At 42.6% G+C, this 13689-nt stretch overlaps 1 protein-coding gene across 4 annotated transcripts in view; it reads right to left on the reverse strand.

The window, feature by feature from the left end:
• Nucleotides 1-976: 976 nt before the first annotated feature.
• LOC126985799 (cell adhesion molecule Dscam2-like) overlaps nt 977-13689 on the reverse strand; it is a 64962-nt gene continuing 52249 nt past the window's right edge. For 2 of the 4 annotated variants that reach the window (XM_050841193.1, XM_050841192.1), the window contains exons 27-36: nt 13555-13685; nt 12478-12710; nt 11895-12093; nt 11402-11545; nt 9979-10107; nt 9481-9675; nt 8695-9062; nt 7572-7902; nt 5468-5555; nt 977-4297 (exon numbers count right to left, since the gene is read on the reverse strand). In XM_050841193.1, coding sequence (XP_050697150.1) covers nt 3997-4297; nt 5468-5555; nt 7572-7902; nt 8695-9062; nt 9481-9675; nt 9979-10107; nt 11402-11545; nt 11895-12093; nt 12478-12710; nt 13555-13685 — 2119 coding nt within the window. In that variant the 3' untranslated portion in view covers nt 977-3996. Of the gene's footprint in view, nt 4298-4353; nt 5556-7571; nt 7903-8694; nt 9063-9480; nt 9676-9978; nt 10108-11401; nt 11546-11894; nt 12094-12477; nt 12711-13554; nt 13686-13689 lie in introns of those variants that run through there. The other 2 variants (XR_007739062.1, XM_050841194.1) reach the window with 2 other exon arrangements.

Genomic DNA, 13689 nt, shown 5'->3' on the forward strand with positions numbered 1-13689 from the left:
ATAATGTATGAAAATGTATAATGTGTAGAAGTCCATTGATTATGTAAATACAGCATACGTCATACATCAACATATCAGTCATGTATAGAGGGAGTGCAAATACATATACATATACAACTGGAAGCAATAATAATGTCATTTGTGTGTATTTATGAATGTATGGATATTATGATGCAACTGTGTACCTACTGGTGATTAGAGAACAATGATTATATTTGATTAAGAAATTTTGTGTTTTAATAACCTGTGAATTGTATCAGTTATATATATTTTTCTTTACCTTCTTTTTTCATGTTTTCTTTCAGGTAACAATATTTTTTTCTTAGCTTTTCATAATTTTTCTACTTTTTTTTTTTCATTTTGGTTATATTTGATTAACCCCTTGACTGTGGATTTCCTACAAGAAGACATCACCAAGCTACAGGAGTGGAACAAAAAGTGGCTGCTACAATTCAATGAAGAAAAATGTAAAGTCCTGCACCTTGGGAGGGGATATCCTGCATACCAATACCACATGGGAAACACTCCACTATCCACCACAGAGGCAGAGAAAGACCTGGGAGTGTATGTTACCAGGCTACCAGTGAAGGGATATCCAGCACACCAATACCACATGGGAAACACTCCACTATCCACCACAGAGGCAGAGAAAGACCTGGGAGTGTATGTTACCAGGCTACCAGTGAAGGGATATCCAGCACACCAATACCACATGGGAAACACTCCACTATCCACCACAGAGGCAGAGAAAGACCTGGGAGTGTATGTTACCAGGCTACCAGTGAAGGGATATCCAGCACACCAATACCACATGGGAAACACTCCACTATCCACCACAGAGGCAGAGAAAGACCTGGGAGTGTATGTTACCAGGCTACCAGTGAAGGCCAAATCCGTGCCAATCGCAGCGGATGAGTTAATAAGGAACGCAGGAAAATAACACACACACACACACACACACACACACACACACACCAAACATCTTTGAAAATTCTCCAGTTTTTATTTTATTAGAATTATATAGAAATATATCACACTAACAATTATTACTATTATCATAGAAAACAAGAAGAAAAAAAAAAAAAAGAACAAGACAAGGAGGAGGAAACACACGCTGAACACGACCGACAAATTCTGAAAGTTCCGAAAGTTACGCCGAAAAATGCATGACTATTATTATTATCATTATTATTACATTTATTTCTCCATTTATCATTATTTTTTTATACAAAGATTTCAACACTGATACCAAAATGAGATCAAAAAGCTATTCATTTATACAGTTTTAGGTTCAGATATTACTATAGAAAGGTTTGGATTCCCTTTAGTCACGTGTAGAAAGGGATTAAAGCATCGTAAAGTGTTCAATCCTCTTAGTTACTTCTCAATCCTTTACAATCATTCTCTAGAGGTTTAAGTTCACTCCAAGCCTCCTCGATCCTACATAATAATCAGCTTAAATAATATATAGAGTGTTCAATCCCTTTATAGGCTCCTCAAACCTATGCTAATACAGACTTGGGTTCAAAATTATGCAGATTCTTAGTCTCAAATTATATAGAGATAGAGGAAGAGAAGGTTAGGGAAGGGAAGGGAAGGGAAGGGATGGGATGGGATGGGAAGGGAAGGGAAGACTGTGGTATGGAATGGGATGGGATGGAAAGAGAAGGGAAGGGAAGGGAAGGGAAGGGAAGGGAAGGAAAGGGAAGGGATGGGAAGGGAAAGGAAGGGAATGGTGTGGAATGGAATGGGATGGGAAGGGAAGGGAAAGAAAAGGAAAAGGAATGGAAGAGAAGGAAAGGAAAGGAAAGGAGAAAAAAGAGAAGAAAAGGAAGAAAAAAGGAAGGGAAAAAAAAAGGAAGGGAGAGAGATGGAAGGAAGAGGAAAGAAGGGGAAAGGGAAGAAGGGGAAGAGGAGGAAAAGGAAGGGTGAAGGGAAACACACAAACACACAAACCTAAACATTTCTACAACATTGACTAGAGGCGAAAGGTAATATTTTTTGACATTTTCCTTAATTTTTTTTTTTATGTTAACCTTCACTATTTTCTGGTCTCCGTAAACACACTTTTTTTTTTACATTATTTACACTTATATTCTAGTTTATTTTCTTTTTCTTCATCTCTCTCTATTTTTTTTTTCATTTCCTGTCATATTTTTTTTAATTGTTTAGTTTTTTCTCATTTTTCTTTCTTTCCTTTCTCTTGTTTTTTTTAGTTTCATTCTTTTATTTTCTTTCTTTTTTCCAACTTTTCCTTCTCTCATTTTTTCTTATTTTCTTTCCTTTCTTTTTTCCAACTTTTCTATCTCGCATTTTTCTTAGTTTCAGTCTTTTCTTTTATTTCCTTTCTTTTTTCCAGCTTCTCCTTCTCTCATTTTTCTTATTTTCTTTCTTTTCTTTCCTTTCTTTGTTTTTTCGCTCATTCGTCCCTACGCTTTTATTTTTTTCCCTAATTCTCACAGCCTATAATTTGTTTTTCCTTCCTCATACAAACTAATCATCAACACTTCCTTCCCTTTTTTTCCATTTCCCGATCAATTACGAAAGATGAATTTTTCCACTCTTTCATCCCTACGCTTTCATCTTCTTTCCTAATTCTCACAGCCAATCTTATTTTCCGTCCTCATATGAACTAATTATCTACACTCCTTTCCCTGCTTACAATTTCCAGTCAATTACGTAAGACATTTTTACGATCCTTCTGTCCTTAACTTTTTTTTTTCCTAATTTTCACAGCCAATTTTGTTTCCATTCCACATTTGCAATTTCCCGCACTTTCTTTCCCTCCACTTTCACAGCCAATAAGTCCACGCAGGGAAACACAGGTGAGTCATATATATCTTAACCAGGTAACGATCAAATCACTTCCCCCAAGAACTACAGGTGAACAGACATTGTTATCCTACCTGTTTTGCACACACCTATATTCATGTCTGTACACACACACACACAGATCAGTCTTATTCTCTATCTTTATACATTATATTTATTTTATCGCGTATAATAGTAGTATAGTAATAAATATATATATACACATGCTATAGGTACATATACAAACACACACACGTACACATTCTCGTTTTTTCACTGACCTATGAATGCACTTTTTGATGTTATTGTTTTTTTTTTAATTTTTCCACGGTTATCATTATTATTATTATCATTATTGTTATTACTGTTCTTATTTTTCACTTTCTTTCTTTTCCAGCCTTATAATTTTTTTTTTTACATCTATGAAAAAAAAACATTGTGTATAACTAAAGCATTTTTTTCTAGTTTATCTATTTTTTTCTTTCCTTTTTTTTCAAGACACTATTTACACAGACAATAAAAAATAAGGAAATTACAAATGGGAAAAGATAGATAGATAAATAGATAGATAGATAGATAGATAGATAGATAGATTGATTGATTGATAAAAAAGATAGATACATAGATAGATAGATAGATAGATAGACAGATAGATAGATAGATAGATTGATAAATAGATAGATAGATAGATAGATAGATAGATAGATAGACTGATAAATAGATAGATAGATAGAGAAAAAAAACTGGACATAATGAAAATGAAAAAAACGAAGGAAGTGAAAAAAAAAGAGAAACAAATAGAGAAAGAAAATGAAAGAGAGATGAGAAGAAAAAGAGAGAGAGAGAGAGAGAGAGAGAGAGAGAGAGAGAGAGAGAGAGAGAGAGAGAGAGAGAGAGAGAGAGAGAGAGAGAGAGAGAGAGAAATAAAGTAGACATAATGAAAATGAAAAAAAAGGAATGAAAAAAGAGAGAAACAGAAATAGAGAGAAAAAGAGAATGAAAGAGAGAAAAAAAGAGAAAATTAAGAGATCGTAAAAACAAAACAAAAAAATAAAAAATAAAAAAAGACAAAAATCAAGAATATAAAACACGAAAAAAAAAAAATTCAAGGGAAACAAACAAACAACAAAAAAGACAAACACACACACACACACACACACACACACACACACACACACACACACACTACACATTAATGGTACTGCCGCGCTCCACCACCAAGTAACTCCGCCTCAACTCCCTGTCGCACTCCGTCTCGCTGAGCTCGTTGGGGTCCGTAAAGGGCGTTGGCGGAGTGGGTGGAGTGGGGGGCGTGAGGGGTGGCGCGGGCGGGAGGGGCGAGGGGGAGGAGAGGGTGAGGAGGGAGGAGGGGGTGCGAGGGGGGCTAAGGAGGGTGTGGTGGTGGTGGTGGTGGTGGTAGCCCCCTCCCCCTCCCCCTCCGATGGTGCTGCTGCTGCTGCTGTTAGTGTTCCGTCTGACGCCCATTCTAGTTAACGAACGGAAAATAAAGGAAAAAATAAAATAAAATGGTGTGTGTGTGTATGTGTGTGTGTGTGTGTGTGTGTGTGTGTGGGAGAGAGAGAAAGAGATTTTGTGAGTGTTTATTTTTTCCTTTTTTTTTTTTTTGTGTGAATATATTTTTTTCATTCCTATCTTTCTTTCTTTCTTGCACTTTTTCCCAGTTCACTCACTCACTCACTCACTCTCTTTTTCTTTTCTTTCTCTCTCCCTTTCGCTCACTTTCCTTCACACTTTCACTCGGTCAGTCATAATATATTTCAATTACTTCTCCTCACAATTAACATTTCAACAGCAATATTTTAAAACAATTTTCAGTAGGTTTAGAAACAGGAGTGAGTGTCCGTAGATAATCTCCTCTTTTTAACCTTTTTTTCTGTAACGCAACCTTAAATTTTTGTTCAGCAATGTTCCGGAACCAATTTTAAAGAGAGTATAGGTTGGGTCTGACAGATTGCCTCAACTTTCATCACAGTCATTATAATTTTCAAAAGAATTTATCATGGTTTTAGAAAGAAGAGATCATGTCTGTAGAACTTATCCTCTTTTATCCTAACCATTTTTTTAAGGTTTCCCCTCAAGAACATCAATTTATTTACTCTCTCTATCATCCAATGTGGTTCTAAAGAGGAGGTTCTCTCTCTCAACAGAAAGCAGCACGGTTTTAGAAAGAGGAGATCATGTCTGTAGAACTTATCCTCTTTTATCCTAACCATTTTTTTAAGGTTTCCCCTCAAGAACATTCATTTAATTACTCTCTGAATCATCCAATGTGGTTCTAAAGAGGAGGTTCCCTCTCTTGACAGGACCCAGGATGGTTTTTAGAAAGAGGAGATCATGTTTGTAGAAGTTACCTTTTCTTTTCATAACCATTTTTTTTTAAGGTTTCCCCTCAAGAACATTTATATATTTAATCTCTGTATCATCCAATGTGGTTCTAAAGAGGAGGTTCTTTCTCTCAACAGGAAGCAGCACAGTTTAAGAAAGAGGAGGTCGTGCTTAGTAGAAAAGGTCATCCAATGTGGTTCTAAAGAGGAGGTTCTCTCTCTCACCAGTACACAGCACGGTTTTAGAAAGAGGAGGTCGTGCTTAGTAGAAAAGGTCCTCAGTGATCACAGCAGCTCTCCCCCCTACTGACCTCTCTCTCTTTCTGTGGAAGGAGCGGCGGGGCAGCGTGGGGGAGGCTTCCGTGGAGGTGCTAGACTCGGCAGCGTGGTAAATAAGATCTGAAATGGGGGATTAAGGTGATGCTTACGATGGTAGCAATACTTGTGGTAGTAATAGTAATAGTTGTTGTAGTGGTGGTAGTAGTAGTAGTAGTAGCAGTAGTAGTAGTAGTAGTAGTAGTAGTAGTAGTAGTAGTAGTAGTTGTGTTAGTTTTTTACAATTAAAGAAGCAGCTCAAGGGAGAAAAGAAAAGAAAAAAGAAAAAGAAAAAGAAAAAGCTCACTGGCACAGTATAAGTAGTAGTAGTAGTGGTAGTAGTAGTAGTAGAAATAACAGTAGTAATAGCAGAAGTAGTAGTAGTAGTATCCGTATAAGTAATATTGTTAAGACTGAAAAAATATATGTAAGATTAAATATTCCTCAGTCAATCAACATTCCAAGTTTTCAATAAAAGGTAAAAATCATTATGTGAAATTATACACAAAAATCACACGAATATATGTTTTGTGACACACTGTTCTTAGTGGTTTGTAAAAGGGTGAAAAAAATGGCAAGGCAAAAAACACCAAACTGGCAACTCCGTCACAGTTACCACAAAACAACATTAATATTAAAAAACAACAACAAGAACAAGACAGGTGTTTGGGGAGGGATAGGGGGGAGGAGAAGAAGGAAGGGGAAGAAGGTAGAGGAGGAGGAGGGGGAGGAAGTAGAGGAGGAGGAGGAAGTGAAGGTGAAGGAGGAAGAGGGGAAGGAGGTAGAGGAGGAGGAGGAAGAGGAGAAGGGGAGGAAGGAGGAAGAGGAGAATGATGGAGGAGGAGGAGGAGGAGGAGGAGGAGGTGGACAGTGCAGTATACAAGTAAACAAACAAACATTAATAAACAATGAAAGAAAGGACATCACACAGACAGACAGACAGACACAGACAAATTTGAAACAGCAGGTGACCACAGACACAGAAAAGGAGAGGAGAAACAAATATATACATGTACAGGTAAGATACAGGTACCATCTTGCTGGACTGGATGGGCCTGTTTCTAAAGAGACGGCATTGATACTTTTGTGTAATATTAGGGGAGGAAAGGACCAGCGGAATTGAACACCCAAACGGACTATTTGAAATGGTTTGAGTACAGTGGCCGCTTCATGAAAAAACAATGCAAGGTTGTTTTGTTGCTTGTGCTCATTCATGTTAACCTGGTAGCAGCAGGGATCATGTTTCTTAATGGTCCCTCTAAGCGAGAATGATGAGAAAAAAAAGCATTTGTGATCAGATTATGTACCATCTATTTTGGGGGGTTTATATTATGGCACAAATTTGACCTGTCACTGCTACACGGTAAAGCCACAAATCTGGCCTGTCACTGCTACACGGTAAAGCCACAAATTTGGCCCGTCTCTGCTAAATGGTAAAGCCCCAAATTCGGCCCATCGCTGCTACCGGGTTAAGTCAATAAAACAAATTTTGAAATATAATAAAACCATCTTTGGGATTGTTTTGTGTGTTATTCCCCCAAAAGTTTGCTTTAAAGTTGCCTGATAAGAGAGGTATACCTGTACTTCCACAGTCAAGAACCAGCTGAGGTGAGGCACGGCACACACTAGTAAGCGATGGTGAAGGGTTCAGTGAGGGAGAGGTAAGCTGAGGTGAGTGAAGGCAAGGTGGGACAGGTGAGGCAAAAAGCTGAGTGATCACAGGTGAGTGTGCCTGGCAGGTGAGGTGAAGCTAGAGGAGACAGGTAAGGGCAGGTTGGTACTACTCAGGGTCAATTAAGGACAGATGAGGTCAGGTAAGGACAGGTAACAATCAGGATAAAACAGGTAAGGTCAGGTAACAATCAGGATAGGTCAGGTAAGGTCAGGTAAGAATCAGGATAGGTCAGGTAAGGTCAGGTAACAATCAGGGTAGGTCAGGTAAGGTCAGGTAACAAACAGGATAGGACAGGTAAGGTCAGGTAACAATCAGGGTAGGTCAGGTAAGGTCAGGTAACAAACAGGATAGGACAGGTAAGGTCAGGTAACAATCAGGATAGGTCAGGTAAGGTCAGGGCAGGGGGCGGGGGGTCAAGGACTTACTATGATGCACTGCCCTCATGTGGCCTGACCTTTCGTGGTCCAGCTGGTTGGAGGATTCGGTCCGGGACGAGGCTGGCGGGTCCGTGTCCGAGTCCGAGCCGAAAGTATCATATTCCTCACTCTCGGACTTGACGGACTGTGGCGCCGGGGTGGGGTGGCGCCCTCGTATGCCCACTCCGCCTGGCAGCACCCCTCCGCCAACACCTCCTCCGTTACCTCCTCCGTTTCCACCTCCGCCTCCTCCTCCTCCTCCTCTGTCGACTCTATCTCCTCCTCCTCCACCTCCTCCTGTGACTCTGCAGTACGTCTCCGGTGCTGCGCTTGGCATTCGCTGCGGAAAAGGAAAATAGGGTAAAATTGAGTGTGTGATTAACTTTTTTTTTTACAGGAGCCTACAGGAAGGAATTCAAGGACCAAAAATAAAAGAAATAGTAGAAAAAAAGGCCTGCTTAACTTCAACATATACTATCAGGTATGTAATGAAAAGGATAGATTGAGTGAGTGATTAACTTTTTTTACGGTACAGGAAGCAACTCAAGGGCAAAAAAAAAAACGAGAGTAGATAAAAAGGGCCCAATAAACTTCAACATATATTATCAGGTATGTAATGAAATGGAAAGTTTGGAATACGGTAAACGCTCGCTGTAATGAACCAGTTGGAGGGTAGGGGTGACGATATATCTGAAAATCCATTATATCTGATAGACCTGAACTTTTACATGCACCGAGAGCTCACTATTTCCGACCGTTTCCATACGAGAAGAAAAAGAAGGACAAAACGAATGAGAAGGAAAATTACCACGAAGAAAAAAAAAAGAGAAAATTAAAAAAAATTTACGAATGAGAAGAAAAATAACGAAGGAGAAAAGAAGGAAAGAAAAGGAAGCGACGAAGGACGGGAACAATAAAACCGACCATTTCCGTACGTGACGAGGTTTGTTTGTTATGTCAGACGGAAACTTAACTAGTAATTGAACTTATTAGTAAATCCTGCATATGCTGAATGAACCTAAAAAGTTAATTAAAGCCAAAATTTGTTGTGTTAAGGTCCGTAAGAATGAGACTTTGCTGTACGATCGCAATTATATCTTCCTCCTCCTCCTCCTCCTTGATCCTTACGTACCTCTCTCCCAGCCACAGCCTCCTTATAAGGGCATGGCTGGTAGTGGTTGTGGTGGGGCTGCTGTTGTTGTTGTTGCTGCAGGTGTTGTTGTTGTTGTTGTATTTGTTGCTGTAGGCGCGGGGTCGGTCGCTGGCCTGGCCCTAACTTCTGCTGTGGTTGTTGTTGTTGTTGTTTTGATTGTTGTTGTTGTTGCTGCTGGTGGGGGTGAGGGTGGGGGTGCTGGTGGTGGTGGTGATGGTGCTGGTGCTGCTGCTGTGAGGGGGGGGGTGGGGGTTGTTGCTGTTGTTGTTGTGATTGTTGTTGTTGTTGTTGGTGTGTGGCGTTGTTCATCTGGAAGGTCGCGTAGGGATAGATGTCGTCGGCGTACTCTGTAACGGCAAGATTGTAACATCAGAGCACAGGAAATAAAATATAAGAACTCAAAAACATAATTAAGGTACATATTGTTGTGTTGGAAGCTTCCCCCGGAGTCTTCCAGAGGCCCACAGACCCCGGGGGAAGCTTCCATCACAACACTGAGGCTTCCCCTGGGGTACATCTATGGGCCTCTGGAAGACTCGCCATGATGGGGTAAGCAAGCCTCCAAACCAGTGCCAAGGACTTCAAAAATTCCTTGTGCAGTGTTTTGTGTTCATATTTAAGTTCAGAAGTCCGAGGAAACTATACGGGCAATCTCTCGTGTATTAGGCCTTGCGTCGAAAACCTAACCATTGTGGAGTGTTGAAGATTGAAGAGTTTGGTTCAGGGGATTACAAAGCCACTGTGTTGGAGCTCTTATATACTCACCTGGTATGCGGTCCACGGTGGTTGGGTCTCGGTGTGGGGAGGATTTCCGCACGGTGGCGTAAAACTGTTCCCGGTGTTTGAGATTTTCCTTATTCTCCTGCACCGCCACAGCATTCCCTTCCACGCCTCCTCCACCTCCTCCTCCTCCTCCTCCACCGCCTCCACCTCCTTGCTGCTGTGGGGGGAGTGGAGGCTCTGTGGGAAGGAGGAAAAAGAAAGAAGGAAGTTGAAGAAGGGATGAGAGAAAAAAGAGAAGGTTAGTGAGGAAGGGGAAAAAAAAATTAGTAAGTTCAGAAAAAAATGACAACTTCTAAAAAAAATAACAAGGGACAAAAACAAGAAAAAAAACAAGACAGAAACCACAACTTACCAACCTCCTCTCAAAACAAAAACAACCAAAAAATCAAAGAAAACCACCAACAACTAACCCAACCCAACCTAACCTGACGCAACACAACGCAACACAAGGCAGCACAAGGCAACACCCGCAACACTTACTCTTCCTGACGCACACACAGACGGTGATGAGTGTTGCGAGGAGGGCGAGGGAGGACGCCAACACAGGCAGCAACACTCGCACATCTGTCACGCCAACACCCGGCATCACCAGCCCGGGGGAGGAGGGACCTGGGGGAAGGGCGGAAGGGGGGTACGTTGGTAAGGAGGAAAGGGCAAAGTTGAGAAAGAGGAAGACAGGAAGGGCGGAAGGGGGGGTACGTTGGTAAGGAGGAAAGGGCAAAGTTGAGAAAGGGGAGGACAGGAAGGGCGGAAGGGGGGTAAGTTGGTAAGGAGGAAAGGGCAAAGTTGAGAAAGGGGAGGACAGGAAGGGCGGAAGGGGGGTACGTTGGTAAGGAGGAAAGGGCAAAGTTGAGAAAGGGAGGACAGGAAGGGCGGAAGGGGGGGTAAGTTGGTAAGGAGGAAAGGGCAAAGTTGAGAAAGGGGAGGACAGGAAGGGCGGAAGGGGGGGTACGTTGGTAAGGAGGAAAGGGCAAAGTTGAGAAAGGGGAGGACAGGAAGGGCGGAAGGGGGGGTACGTTGGTAAGGAGGAAAGGGCAAAGTTGAGAAAGGGGAGGACAGGAAGGGCGGAAGGGGGGGTACATTGGTAAGGAGGAAAGGGTAGAGTTGAGAGAAGGGAAGACAAAGCGATAATTAGTCAAAATTTTCGTAGTGTATTTTTTTTCTTTGCTAATTTTCTTGACTCTTTTGTAGGAGCAGTGAGTAACAGGCTTTTTTTTTTTTTTCATTATTATTATTATTATTATTTTTTTTTTGCCCTTGAACTGTTTCCTCTACTGTAAAAAAAAATCTTTACTTTTTTGTGCTTCTTATTTCTCTCCCTCAATCCTTCTTTCTTTCTCTTCTTACTCTATACATTTCTTTCTTTCTTTGAGTAGCAGGCTTTTTTTTTTCATTATTTCCTTTTTTTTTCCCTTGAACTGTTTCCTCTGCTGTAAATAAATAAATAAATAAAAAAAATACAACCCCTCTGTCCCTTCTCTCTTAACCACTCTCTTTCCCTCTCTTCTCAAACCTTTCTTTTCCTGCACCTTTTCTCTTTCCATTCCTTATTTTTTTCCCTCCATTCTCCCTCATTTCTTCTCTTGCTTCCTCCACATCTTTCTATATACCACAAACTTTCTCTCCCCTAATCAGTGTCTCCCTCTCTTCTATCTCTACTTTCTACCCTTCTTCTGTTACCCTCCACACATTCTCAACCCCTTCCTCCCTTCCTATATTCAATCTTCTCCCTCTATCCTTCTTTCTCTACTTCCTCCTCTACCCCTCTTTCTCAACTTCCTCCTCTATCCTTTTTTCTCTACTTCCTCCTCTATACCATTTATCCTCTCTCCCTTAACTAGTCTCCCTGTCTTCCTCTACCCTTCTACCTCTCCCTCCCTCCCTCCATCCCCCACATCCTTACCTCCTGGCGTGGGCGAGGTCGTGAAGGGGTAGTCTTGTGTGGTGGTTCCTGCTGCGTTGTGGGCGCTCACCCTAACCAGGTAGTGAGTGGCGGGTGTCAGGCCTCCAAGCTCAACCGGCCGGCCCCCCTCCACGCGCTCCGACACTGTGAGGGGTGACGAAAGGGTGAGTCGGGTGGATAAGGGCAAAGTGAGGGTGGACGAGCGTGGAATAGGGTGAAGAAATAGGGTTAAGTGGATGGAAAGAGTGGAGAGAGGGTGAAGGAGGAGTTGAAAGGGTGGAACGGCATAAAAAAGAGGATGGAAAGAGGATGGAGAGTGTGGTAAAGGGTGAAGGGAGGGTGAAAAGGGTGAGGAAAACAGAAGGGTGAAAAAGATGGAGAATTATGAAGGGAGGGCATTTTTAATTTGTTTTTTCATTTAACACACCAAAGAAAACACACCACTTTAAGGGCAAACTCCACCATATAACATACCCACACATCCGCCACTCACCCACAATCCATGAGGCCGCCGTTGCCCTCCTGTAGACCACGCTGTAGTGGCTAATGGGGCAGCCGCCATCCCCCCAGTGGGCCAACGTGACAGCCGCCCACGTGGTGTTGGCGCGAACGGCCCCGTCGCGCCGCCCCGCCAGAGGAGGTGACCCCGCTGTCCTGGTGCGGAGACTCTCTGAGGGTCGCCCATCACCAACCTGGGGGAGGGGGGTGGAAGGGAGGTGATACAGGTGAAAAAGTCTAATAATCTTATATCATTGACCCCATGACTGCGGATTTCCTACAAGAAGACATCCAGCACACCAATACCACATGGGAAACACTCCACTATCCACCACAGAGGCAGAGAAAGACCTGGGAGTGTATGTTACCAGGCTACCAGTGAAGGGATATCCAGCACACCAATACCACATGGGAAACACTCCACTATCCACCACAGAGGCAGAGAAAGACCTGGGAGTGAACGTTACCAGGCTACCAGTGAAGGCGAAATCCGTGCCAATCGCAGCAGACGGGTTAACTACAATTTTTTACCGTAACCCCATAACTAAACGTCCACCAAATGAACGCCAACTACCCACCTTGTTGTACGCCGTCACATAGAGGTCATAGGGGCTTCCGCAGGCTAGACCCCGGAGCTCATGAGACGTCTGTGTGGGGGGCACCGTCTCCTCCTGCCACTCCCCATAGTCCCGTTTGTAGGACACCGTCAGGCCCAGCAGCGGTGCGCCACCATCATCCCCAGTACGCCAGGTGACCGTGAGGGTGGTGGGGCCTGTCCTTGTCACGTGGATGTGTGGGGGTGACGGGGGCACTGTGGGGGAGAGGTGGAGTGGTGGGTGAATGAGGGGTGGTGTTGATGTTTGTGGAGGGTGATGAGGATGATGATAGTGGTGATGGTGATGAAGGTGATGATGGTGAAGGTAAAATTAATACTCTGCCTGATTGTCCCCTTCTTTCTCTCCCTTCTTCCTCCTCCTCCTTTTCATTCTCCTTCTTCCTCTTACATTTCTCTATCTCTCTTATTTCTTTCCTCTTTTCTTTCTTCTTGGAATTTCACTAACTCTTATTACTCTTTTTTCCTTCTTCCTCCTCCTCCTCCTTTTCATTCTCCTTCTTCCTCTTACATTCCTCTATCTCTCTCTTATTTCTTTCCTCTTTCTCCTCTTTCTTCTTGGACTTCTATTTCACTAACTCTTATTACTCTTTTTTTCCTCTTCCTCCTCCTCCTCCTCCTCCTCCTTTTCATTCTTCCTCTTACATTTCTCTCTCTCTCCCTCTTACTTCTTTCCTCTTTCTCCTCTTTCTTCTTGGACTTCTATTTCACTAACTCTTATTACTCTTTTTTCCTCTTCCTCTTCCTCCTCCTCCTTCTTTTCATTCTCCTTCTTCCTCTTACATTCCTCTATCTCTCTCTTATTCCTTTCCTCTTTTTCCTCTTACTCTCTTGCTATTCTTTTTCCATTTCCTCCTCCTCCTCCTCCTCCTCCTAATCATTCTCCTGTTCTCTATACTTCCCAAATTCTTATACCTCTATCATCTCTCTTCCTTCCTTCCTCCTCCTCCTTCCGCTAATCATCCTCATTACTCTTTCTACTTCCCACATTATCATTTCCCTATTCCTCTTCCTTCCTCCTCCTCCTCCTCCTCTTCCTTACCCTGCACAGTGAGGGCGTAGGTGATGTGGTCGTCGCCGTGGGGGTTGGTCACTTGGCACGTGTAGTTCCCTGAGTCCTCTCGACGCACATCACGCAAAACCAGCGTTCCGTCGGGGTAGCTGGAGACGCGCCTGA

This window comes from Eriocheir sinensis, chromosome 60 (assembly GCF_024679095.1).
Source record: "Eriocheir sinensis breed Jianghai 21 chromosome 60, ASM2467909v1, whole genome shotgun sequence".
In the NCBI taxonomy this organism is placed as follows: domain Eukaryota; kingdom Metazoa; phylum Arthropoda; class Malacostraca; order Decapoda; family Varunidae; genus Eriocheir; species Eriocheir sinensis.